This window comes from Saccostrea echinata, unplaced genomic scaffold (assembly GCF_033153115.1).
Source record: "Saccostrea echinata isolate AGI-Se365-2 ecotype Australia unplaced genomic scaffold, CSIRO_AGI_Sech_v1 ptg000047l, whole genome shotgun sequence".
NCBI classification, from domain to species: domain Eukaryota; kingdom Metazoa; phylum Mollusca; class Bivalvia; order Ostreida; family Ostreidae; genus Saccostrea; species Saccostrea echinata.
The window spans coordinates 14,316,405-14,328,097 of NW_026889796.1; the positions used below are offsets into that span (position 1 = coordinate 14,316,405).

General features: G+C 32.5%; 1 protein-coding gene across 1 annotated transcript; it reads right to left on the reverse strand.

Annotated features, from left to right (window-relative positions):
• Positions 1-1,267: 1,267 nt before the first annotated feature.
• Positions 1,268-9,546, reverse strand: LOC133202549 (uncharacterized). Its single transcript, XM_061338387.1, has 2 exons — positions 9,516-9,546; positions 1,268-3,373 (listed from the first exon to the last, which is right to left on the reverse strand). Exon 2 carries the CDS (start codon positions 3,370-3,372, stop codon positions 1,435-1,437), a length of 1,938 nt encoding a protein of 645 aa, XP_061194371.1. The 5' UTR covers position 3,373; positions 9,516-9,546; the 3' UTR covers positions 1,268-1,434.
• Between the last annotated feature and the right edge of the window lie 2,147 nt (positions 9,547-11,693).

The window sequence follows — 11,693 nt, forward strand, 5'->3', positions numbered from 1 at the left end:
GATTGATCACTGTTCGTTATCTTTGCCTTTTTTCATGTTGATAAATGATAAGCTTTGATTGGCTGAGATGCAAATTTTGATTGGCTACATATTCAATCATTCGATAAGATGATTCCAGGAGCATTTCAATCCACCATGCTTTTTTTTTTCATTAAACATCTACAAAATTTCTCCAGGAAAAATGTTCAAAGGCAATGAAGTGAATCATCAGCTGACATGAGAGTCCAATGTTTTTGATAGCAAGTTAAGGATGTATTTCCCCAAACAATACTAATTACATAGTGATAACATATTTACACAGATCACCGACCCATTTGAGGAAAACGGAAAAAAAAACTTTCACAAACTTTCTAGCCCGCTTTTTTAATCATTCAATGTAGCATTGTAGCACTGTTTGATTGGAGATATGTAGCATTGTTGGATTGGAGAGAGAAAGAAAAAAATCTTAATTTTTAATAAAGCTAAATATATGTCACATTTCATGCTCAATATATTATAGGGGCAGTGAATTGGAAAATGAAGGCATTATTGTTGATACTATACGAAAGGGGTCATGTTACGTCGCAATGGAAACTCCAATCTTTACCACATTTTTACTGATATTTCCATAACAACTATTATTTCCTTATTAAAACAAACTAGTTTGTTAAAAATGTGTCTTTACAAATAGGGTAATGACTTTTGGGATTAATTTGTACTGGAGCTTTCAATGTCTGTGGGTTTTTTTTTTTTTTTTTTTCTAAATTTTCTAAATTTAAATGCATTCTGTGGATAAAAGGACAAATTCTCGATCAAACTGGGTAATACATATGCCTTGTCAGTGATAAACAAGAAGTTGGTCCGAAGAAAATAACAATTTATTCTACCTCTGTAGCTTCCAGCAGGGGCAATTTTGATATTAGTGCTCTTCTGGAAGTTCAACCTTTCTACCTCGACTTTGACAATATTTTTTTTTTAAATTACCAACAAAATCTTAATCATTTTATAGTTCTTTTGTGAATAGCTCTCGAGGGAGGTGAAAAATGTTGAAAATGATTTTTGGGAAATATCATTGTATGAAGCACATATTCGAGCCCGTGTATGTACACTTTCATCCTGTTACGATAGTGTAAAGAATATTGTTATACCATTAAAATTGTTTCCTATATATATCCAAACTAAAAAAAGTCTAACACTTCCAATATTTTTATTTAGCATATTGCTCGATGTCTAAAAGGTAGATGTGTTATATTACTTCCATTTAAGTACTGAACATTGACAAAATACCTTATCACTAATAAAATATTTATTTTCTTCAAAAATTTGCATATTCAACCCAGTCATGAATTTTAAAACCTCAAACTATCTCAACTGTTTAAATTCCTAAGTACTTAAGTAACGTAGTTTTTTTTTTTTTTTAGAATCTCTTAAATAAAGTGAGTCTGTTCTTGATGCTCAATTGCAATAGCAGTATGGTTCGGCAAGTTTATCGTGAATACATGACGATTGGTTGCCATATTTGTTAGCTCGGTTTACTCTACCTATGACGTCATAAGACCCACTTGAACTTATTGTTGCCTCAAAAAGTGCATGTCCAGGAACAGTCTCAATCACACTCAGGTAAGTTTTCCCTCCCATATCGGGTTGAAAAAACAAATTTCGTATAGAAAATTCCTCCTTTTCTTTACGGCGCTGTAAATTGGATTTTACCAAATATGTGTCTTTTATCCTTGAGAGTTTCAGTTTCGCACACTTTCCCCTATGTTTAGTTAAATCTTTGTTAATATAAGAAACTAAAAACTGTGCTAAGTTTTTTGAAATCTTGTCATTATTGTTCATTGGTTCGTAGGAATTACACACGCAGTAATCCCCTGGAATCTCTGCATCTTTACATGATCGCCTCTCTGGGATTTCCCTAAACAAGCTTATTCCCCTGGGAAGCTTTTTCATTTTTTCTACTGACTCTATACTGCGCACAAAGTTACTTTCTAAAATGTCTACTAGTGTTTCATGAGCGTCAAATACAGTTGTCAATCGCTGAGTATTTCCTTTAAGGTTTATGTGAATATGAGGGTATTTGGATTTTATGTGGGGAGGTATAACGATGGCAAATAAAGGCATACGATTTTCAGTCCTTCCAGCGATTGTATTTTTAATTTTATTCTGCATTATACCATGATCACTCATCAGTATTAGTATAGAATTGGACAATTTCCCTGACTCCTTCAACCATTCAAAGAATAACTTGAAATCATTATCAGCCAACTGAACTATGTTATCATATTCATGAGTTAGATCAGTTAGCCAACTCAATGCAAATTTTCTTGTATTAGCATACATTTCTATGAATTGTTTGTAATATTTCATTAATATTTTATGCTTAGGTGTGTTACCTATACACAAAGCTGAGCTATGCAGAAAACGTATATTGCTATTTTCCCACTCTAGTAAACCACTATTAACATCGGGCAAATCAAATTTTTTCATCGCAAGATAATATGGTCTCATGTAGTGTAGACAAGGCTGCTCCTTGAACCCCTTCCAGTAAGTAAATGAACCCATTCCAGGTGAATCTTCGGCAAGAAGTGTAGCATAACCGGAAGCACTAAAATTTTTCCATATAAACGGATAAGGATCTAATATTTCTTCATATGAGGGCAATTCTTTTGAATAACAAACTTTCCCTGTAAGAAGACTTATCAAGTTTGGGAAAGTATTAACTCCAACTTTTGTTTGCCCTTTCATGATGTACCCTCCTAGATTTTGCTCAACATATCGCAGAGTTTGTGGAATTGTTCTTTCTGCAGCTAATCTAGAAAGCGAATCTAACCCAAAAATGTATACATTTAATTGTTCATTCGATTCATTTAGAAAATTTAATTGCCGCCTTCGGGATTTGTAATCAATGCTGTGATGTAATTTTTCATATATTATCGCATTTTTATCAGTTTGACACTTCACGAGGAAAAAATCAGCACGAACATACACAGGCTTTAAAAAGCGCACTTCCGGTTCTTTTTCAACATCATAATCTCCTTTGCGTTTTATTACCGAGTAACTACAAGATACAGCTACGTGACCTGATTTAGATACTGCAGTATGGTTTACTTGCAAATAACCCCAAGAATCAACAAACACGAGATCCGCCGATTTCTCGCACTGAATAGGATTTAAACGGTGAAAAAACTTCATGACGGAATTGTCATGTGCGTCTAAATTAGGTAATTCACATTTCTTCCCTGTGTTTTCGTTTATAAAGATGTATTCCACTTCTCGGTTAAAAATAGTATGGATATGGTACACACAGTATATTCCAAGGACGACTATCAAATATCTCTTGTACTTTTGTTTCCACCGACACATTCTTTGTGTGACCGACTTGAAAAACGCCATCCTGAATAAAATGTATATATAATTTTTAGATCGGTTTTTATTCATGTCATGATTTGCTATTAAAAAAAACAATCTAGTTAGAATGGCATCATAGCTTACTTTAATTAAGGTGCGTAAATTCAGAATTATCTCCTATCTATATAAATATATGTAAAGACATGAGGGTGAACTATATTTCATAAAAGTTTTTTTTTTATATAAATTAGTTTCATGGAAATAAATTTTAGCATCACATGACTTTACATTTGTCATTTTAAGTACAAAGTATAGTATAAAGGACATAGTACTCCACTGCTCTATTTAGATAACGTGAGGTTATAACTTTAGCAATAGACATTTTTGAAAAAGGAATAAAAAAAAACATAGTAGAATTTCCTCATTAGTGATCCATGTTTCAATTTAGAGTTTATTTTTCATAAACAACTGTAACATATATATATATACAGTAAGAAATGAATATACAGAAGATTCTTTTAGCGTGCATCCGTAAACGAAATGAATTAAATTTATTATTACAGTGAAAACTGTCTAATCCGACACCTGTGCAATCCGTCACACTGTAAATTCCAACGTTAAATTTCATTCCCATTTTACTATTTTCTATGTTTTTTTAACTGAGCAATCCGACACCCTATCTATTCCGACAAAAAATTTGTCCCCCAGTGCATGTCGGATTACACAGGTTTCACTGTATATATCTATAATAGTCCCAAGACAGCTTGTAAGCACTCATGTAAAGCTTGTAGATCAAATGCATTAAGTCCCACAAATGCATTAAGTCCCAGGTCTCTCTTTCATCTATTTTGCTATCAATATTAATTAGATTTCCATTTTATATAATGAATGGCACCGGATTGAGTAAAACACTCAACACATGTTGTAGTTTACACGCATGTACATGTGTTTATTCTGACAATGTTGTTAATCGCGATTTTCAAAATAAAATTTGTTTTAGTGTAGTAAATTTTATAGCGTATTGCACTATGAAAACTTTGTTAACTTACCCTACGTGCAGCTGATATGCATTTGCTCATATGTTTAACATTCCTTTTTGGAAAGACTCGGAAGATATCGATAAGATAACCTTTGCAAGCTTCAAGAAAGATTAGTACACCTCATTCATTTGATACTGAGTGTATTTTACATAACATTTCAATAGTTTTGCCTCTGTGTAGAATATTAACCTAGTTAGACTTTTTTCATCAGGTTATAGTAAAAATCATTAAGAAAAATAATTGTAATAAAAAATATTTCAGCAGTTAAAATTAATTAAGGCAAGTATTTTACAATCAAACTATGTTTATATCAAAAATATTTCATATAGTAATAAAATATTACTATTATTATATTTATGCGAAACCGAAGAAGAGCCAAATCTCATGACTACTGCTTTCAAATCACACCAACACCCCCAAAAAATGAACAATATGGGGGTTTTTTTTTCAATACACCACATGTTGATCTTGTAAGATCTAAAATGAGAATATGCTCTGTCTAAAGCAGACTAAATTGCTTTACCTACTTCAACTTCAACATTTTTTTTCAAATGAGAAAGATGGGACACAAGAAAAAAGAAGTTAAATATCATCATTTGACAATATTCAAAAAATACAATTTCTACAACGAGCTAGGTTCACTTTATGCATAAATTGGCCCTGTCCTTATATCAATTATTTGACTGTCACCTTCTGTCCCATTTCATATATCAAAATAAAGAAGAGACTTAGTGCTTTCATTTACTATAAGAAAATTTCTTTTTGAGAATCCAGTTATTGAAAAACAGGCTTTGAGACAATGCAATGTTCTTGAATTTTGTAGAAAACATGCGTATTTAACTACCTTCATCAAAGAATTAAAATATGACCACAGCCCACGATCCAAAAATTAAACCATGTTTTGAGATCTTCAGAAACAGATCTTTCATTATGTTATTGCATATTTTGGATCAGAGGTTGTGCTCTATATGAAATGTTGAAAAAATCCTCACATTTTGGCCATTTTTAAGGGAATTTACAGGATATGGGAAAAATGACGCATTTTATGACGTCATAATGCATTGATTAGAGAGAAAATTACGTCATGTTCAATAGATACACATTCACCAAGGGTCCAAGTTATAAATACTGCATTTTCAACCAAAACTGAACAGTTTCGATTTTTCAGAAATTAAAGGCCCTAAGTGGCTCTTGCTCTTTATGTAAAGGTTATGAAAAGGTATAAATGTTGTTAATGTTTTGAACTTTAAAAGAGTATGATTATGATACACTGTCAGGCTTGCCATAAAAAGTCACGACATTAAGGACAGACGATACGTTCCTCAATAATATATAATTTTTTTTCTCAGATTTTGTGTTTGAAGTATTGCTACTTTAACATGTTTAATTGTGAAAAATTGAGGTACCTTACCAGGTATTTGTGCAAGATACCAGAGGATGATGTTTTCTATAAAATCCTTCTGGAAAAAAAACTTAGTTAGCCAATAACACATTTTTTAGCGTTTCAATTTTTTAAAGACAATTAGAAACCCGTTTAGGAATCCGAAGGTAATTAAAATTTTGAATATTTTCCACACAATACGAGGACAAAACAGATATTTAAGAAACGTATCGTCTGACCTTAAAAGTATTAATTCAATCCGAATTACCTTAATGAAATATATTTGGAGATAACGAACAGTATTCAAGCTCAAAAGTCCATCAATCAATACAAAACAGGAGCAGAGCAAACACGGACCCACAAACATCAGATCAGGGGATCAGGTGCCATGGAGGAGTGAGCATCCCCTGCCGACCGGTCACACCCGCCGTGTGCTCCCCGCCACGATCGGGAAACAACGGAAAAACCCGTCGACAACCCAGCGCGCAAACAATGGCCCAACAATTAGTACGAAAAACGTCAGTCAGCATCCGACCCAACGATAAATTGTATTTGCTGACAAGGTCACTGTATCGACCATAGAACTTACGAAATGATGACTTAAGTATCCTAAAAAAAAACATATACCTACAAAAAAGTAGGATCGAAAAATCTTTAACTTCAAAACGCCTTAAAGAAGGAAAATTCAGTCCAACAGTTTCTTGATTGATACAGACAAACGTTTCACTTTGTCATATCATTTATCTCAACTGGTACATGCCCGATCAGATAGTTGGAAAAATGTTTGAAATTGGTATTAATTGCTGTTATATGATCTAGAAAGCTCAACAGTCCATGTTTACGATCGTAATTATTACCATTTTTTTACGAAGTAAATATTTAAATTTTTCATAAGAGTACATGTAATTTACTTCATAAAAATTGCAGAAATATACGCACTTAATACGTCTTTTTTTATTGGTGAATAAGAAGTATGCGTAATAATCTGCACTAAAAATTACACACAACTTTTTTAACATTAAAACTGCAAACATTTTGCAGAGTCGTAGGCAAGTTGACTCAAAATATGACATCAAATGGGCACAGAGAATTGACACAGAAAAGTACCCTAACATGAAATATGGAGATAACGAACAGTATTCAAACTCAAAGTCCATTTAGACAATACAAATCGGGAGCAGAGCAACAACGGACCTCCAAAAACATAGTGAGAATTGTGGGTAATATCCCTACCCAAAATGATGTAAGGAATATGGAAACACAACATACATGTTCATTTAAATATGATTTCTTGAAGTAGTGCCAGAGATTTTAAAGGATAAATTCCGTGGTAATTTAGGAAAATTATACAATATTTGTATATTTATAATAAAATGGTGTCTTTCGCATGTACAATGCCTAAATAGATGTCAGGGTTTGATAGATGGTGAACTAACCGAGGGCAATATCGATAAACATTTTTTATTGATTATTAGTCATGCAACATGCAAATCACAACATACTAGTATTCTCATTAGATTTTGAAGTAAATTTTCTCATACAAAAGGGCATCCACATAATTCGCAATTACCCTGATTCATATCTCATGACATTTTTTTTTTTGGGGGGGGGGGGGGGTAGTCAAGAAAATGATTTTTAAAAACATGTATTTGTCATAACAACAAATGCCTGCATCACAAGAATATTTTAATTAATTTATTTAGTCTTTTTTAGTAAAACGAATGAATATCTAAGAAAAAAAAAAAGTTTGACATTATTTACCAAAACTTGTACAGTTGTCACCTGTTTTCCTGCTGTCACTTAGTATCCTATGTAAAATACGTTATTAACATTATATATTTCTGACACATGCTATAAAACATACAACTTTTCCACGCTAGCATTTTCTATCAATATTATACAATTATTGCTGGTATTCGAGGTCAATACGATGATTTAGACACCTGAGGAGTACAATATTCACCGAGCCCGAAGGGCGAGGTGAGTATTGTACTTCGAAGGTGGCTAAATCATCGTATTGACCTCGAATACCAGCAATAATTGTTTATATGATTAAATGATTAAATGATACACACTCATTAAGCAATCCATGCCATCTAACTTGTTTACATCTACTGAAGTACTAGCCGAACATAATGAGAGAAACGGGGTTTAAAAAAACAGTTGTATTATTTTGGAATTTTTAATTCTAGTTTAGATGCAAAGGATTGATTTTGAAAAAGGGGGCATTAAAAGGGAAAAAATGACAACTAACCTGAAAACAAGTCTTTGACTACCCCTCCCCCCCCCCCCCCCCGCCCCAAAAAAGGAAAAGAATTCTCCCAACTCAAAATTTTATTTGGTGGGATGTAAAGGTCCATAAACGAGTGGAGGGGGGCTTTATTGAAACTTTTATCCTTAAAATTTAAATTAAAACTTTACATTCTCAAAAGGTGGGGAGAGGGGCAGGCCTCCTGCAACCCCCCACCCCCACCCCTCACCCAAGAATCTATGTGCCTTAATGTTATGTTCATATGAGTGGAAGTCACTTGGAAGTGAAATAACTTTCCAAAACTATATGCATCAATTTGGAATTTCCCTATCTATTTTTGGTCCAATGTAGAATAAATAATTCTTTATATTGATATGTAAGGTCACGTGCAGGTCAATATAACGTAGTATTTTTCTAACATTGCTGGATCTCAGCCAATCAGAGAGATGGGAATTATTCAATCATACAATAATATACTTTAGATATAATGTCAACACTATATAGTGAAAATTTGTTTAACTCTATTGAAGCTAGTACTTTTTTCCCTACTCAATTAAAATGTAGAAAATTGCTAATATTAATTTCATTAATTATCATTGGATGACTCTGTTTGATCTGATGCATCAAATTTGCTTTCATCATATAAGGATTGCTAAGAAATTAAAACTTAATTTCATTGGGCTTTATCAAAATTATTCGTCTGAAAAATAGGCTATTATAAAATTAATTAAGAAATTTTAATTGACTAGAAAAACGTCCTCTTTTTCAAATGGCCATTTTAACTAAGATTTTCATGGCAAGTACTATAGCTGCAGATCTGTAACTCGCTGATCTGAAAAAAAAATAGGGATGGGTGACCAGAGATTGAAATAGCGTAAATTTATTATGCACGAAAACGTGCGCTGTTTCTCGATTTATTTTTCCGTTTATTTGAAAATATTACCAACAGTGTGTTCCTAACATACCATCCTTTTTCTTAGACCAGCGAGTAAAAGATCTGCAGCTAGGCAAGTAGGCGAGTTCATATGTTTATTTACTGAACACAGTGGATGATGCTAAGAGCCTTTCAACCTTTCCTTTAAAATCCTCAGTGATAGAACTTGAACTGATTCCTGTCATGATTAGTATATATTGTCTTAAATGTGCATCAAGTATAAAAGATATGGCACAAAATACACCTGCAGTTAAGTTTAAGAATTATTTTGAATATTTTTTTCATTTAATCATGTTTTATTCAATGTGTGCAGCCTGTAACGGATTTACACATTGGAGATTTTCAGATTTTAATTTCATTGGGAGATCAGCTTATATACTCTCAGATGAAAGCATTACATCAATTCAAAACCAACAAAACATCTCCATTAGACAGGGAAGAGTGAAATTTATAAAGAACTACAAGTAATTTAAACTTTAATTAAGTTTTCAATCATTTGACTGTAGATTTTCAATGTCATTGAAAAGAAATAACAAGCAAAAAACGTTAATATAAAAATGCTTGTAGTAAATGATACTATACCAGTTGTGTGAAACTCGACTTTAGACAGTCATCCTGTTGCGTGTATGTGTGTGCTAAAAACAAGTGTATTTAAGGAACATTTAAACCGGAAGAGCTTTCAAGTGAATGCTATTAATTGACATTTGTGTATTGTAAAACAACGGCATCCTAACATCCATACATGTTAAAACGTATTATAACCCAGCACTCTTGATAAGGCATTAGGTCAACTGTATCATTTTAATCAGTAAAGGACAAAAATGCATACATACTTTCAAACAAATCTGATATGCCCCCTTAATCGAAGATTTGGTCGGATATTTTTTTGTCTGTCCGTCTGTCTGTCTATCGGTCCGCAAAAACTTTAACCTTTCCCTTAACTTTTGAATGGTTGGTGGCTTTCATATTTCACATGTGTATTCCTTGTGACAAAACTTTTCTTTGGGTATCAACATATTTGACCTCTTGACCTTGACCTTCAAGTTTGATCTATTTTTTCCAAAAATTTAGCAAACTTTTACCTTGGCCATACATTTTGAACGGTTGGAGCTGAGTTTGACCTACTCATAATAAACTGTTACTATGAAGGCTATAAATGATTTAGAGTTTTATCCGTAAATGACGTAATCTGTATTGTCTGTGAACATTATATCATCAGTTATTAACATGGCAATTGATGAAGCATACAATTATATCAATAATGTATTAAAAACATATTTGCTGATACTAGCTTCATCATACGATTAAGAAATTTTGTATCATTAGTAGTCAATTCAAGATCTTTTTTCAGAATAAATAGATATGTTTAAAATTTTGACTAATGTGACTTTGCAGTTTGGCTGGAATCAAGCCCTTCCCTGTATATTGCTCAAATATACTAAGATATACACTTGCAGCCAAAGGCACTAATACCGTGATATTTATTTGATCCGGTGCTTGTATTTAATCCTTTCCTTTCTAAAATAGAATCAAAGATTTAATTAAGTACCATGTCTTCCTCTAATTTTGGTTAATCAAATTTGCTCTTATCCAATAAGGATTGGTGGTAATTTTTTTTTTCAAATATGTCGGAAAACAGTTAAATAGGCTATTGAAAATTGAGAAATTTGACTAGATAATATATTTTTCTCTTTTGAAAGACATTTTGAAATAAACTAGAGGAACTGTGAGTACTGAGCTCACAAAATGAAACCCCCGTTTCCATATGAGTATAATGGCAAAGTCCAATTTTACGCTATGGGAAAGCCCAAGTATCTGTCCGATCAAAACAAGAAGTTGGAGGTGCACAATGGCACTATGTAATGAGGTTTTTATTGAAGGATCATTAAATTTTATTCAGTGGTATAGGAGGAGATGTACATAAGAGAAAGACCGCCCCCCCCCCCCCCCCGAGTTTACAAAAAAAAATGAGACTGTTCATGTTTTGCTGTGGGAAACTCGAAATATGTGACCGATCAAAAAGTAAAATAGGAGGTCGCAATGGAACTATGTAAGAAAGATTCTGTGAAAGTCTCATAAAAATTTAATTCAATGGTATAAGCAGAGTTGCAGACAAGAAATTGGTAGCTCAAAGTGTAACGGACGGACGGATGGATGGACGGACGGAAACTCCCATTATTATACAAGTAAATATGTGTATAACTGAATACTGTAGATAATGATAAGTACATTTCAATCTTTCATAGAATTTGAACTCCGAAATAAATAATAAAATCTATAATTTATTTATTTATATCGTATGTGACTCATATTTAGAATTAAAGAAGTTCGATCCTTAGTGTTTGAGCAGATTTTTGTCTGGACCTTTATTTCTAGAATTCTGCATCATATTCTAGTTCTTACATTGAATTTGAATTCTATAATGCAAGTTAACCAATATCCAAGTAAATGCCCACAAATAAATTCCATACAAAAAGCATTAAGTGAGGAACTATATTTTGTGGCGGAAGGTTTTCTTAGAAGAAAATGATCATTTTTTTCTCTTTCGAAGTATTTACAGTACTGTAAATTTTGGGTTCCTTTTTTCCATGAGGGCATTTTGTGCAGTGAAATGTTTTTATGCTGATCCTGAAATATTTATTAAATTTACTTATATGAATTGTGACAAATATAGCGAGTATATTCTGAAAATCGAGGAAAAAAAAGACCCGAATTTAACTTGAAATTAAAACTTTTTCTTTAATATCTAAAAATTAATAT

What these genes read in the sequence shown, in the direction of transcription:
- LOC133202549 (XM_061338387.1), bottom strand. Translation starts at nt 3,372, where the DNA reads ATGGCGTTTTTCAAGTCGGTCACACAAAGAATGTGTCGGTGGAAACAA.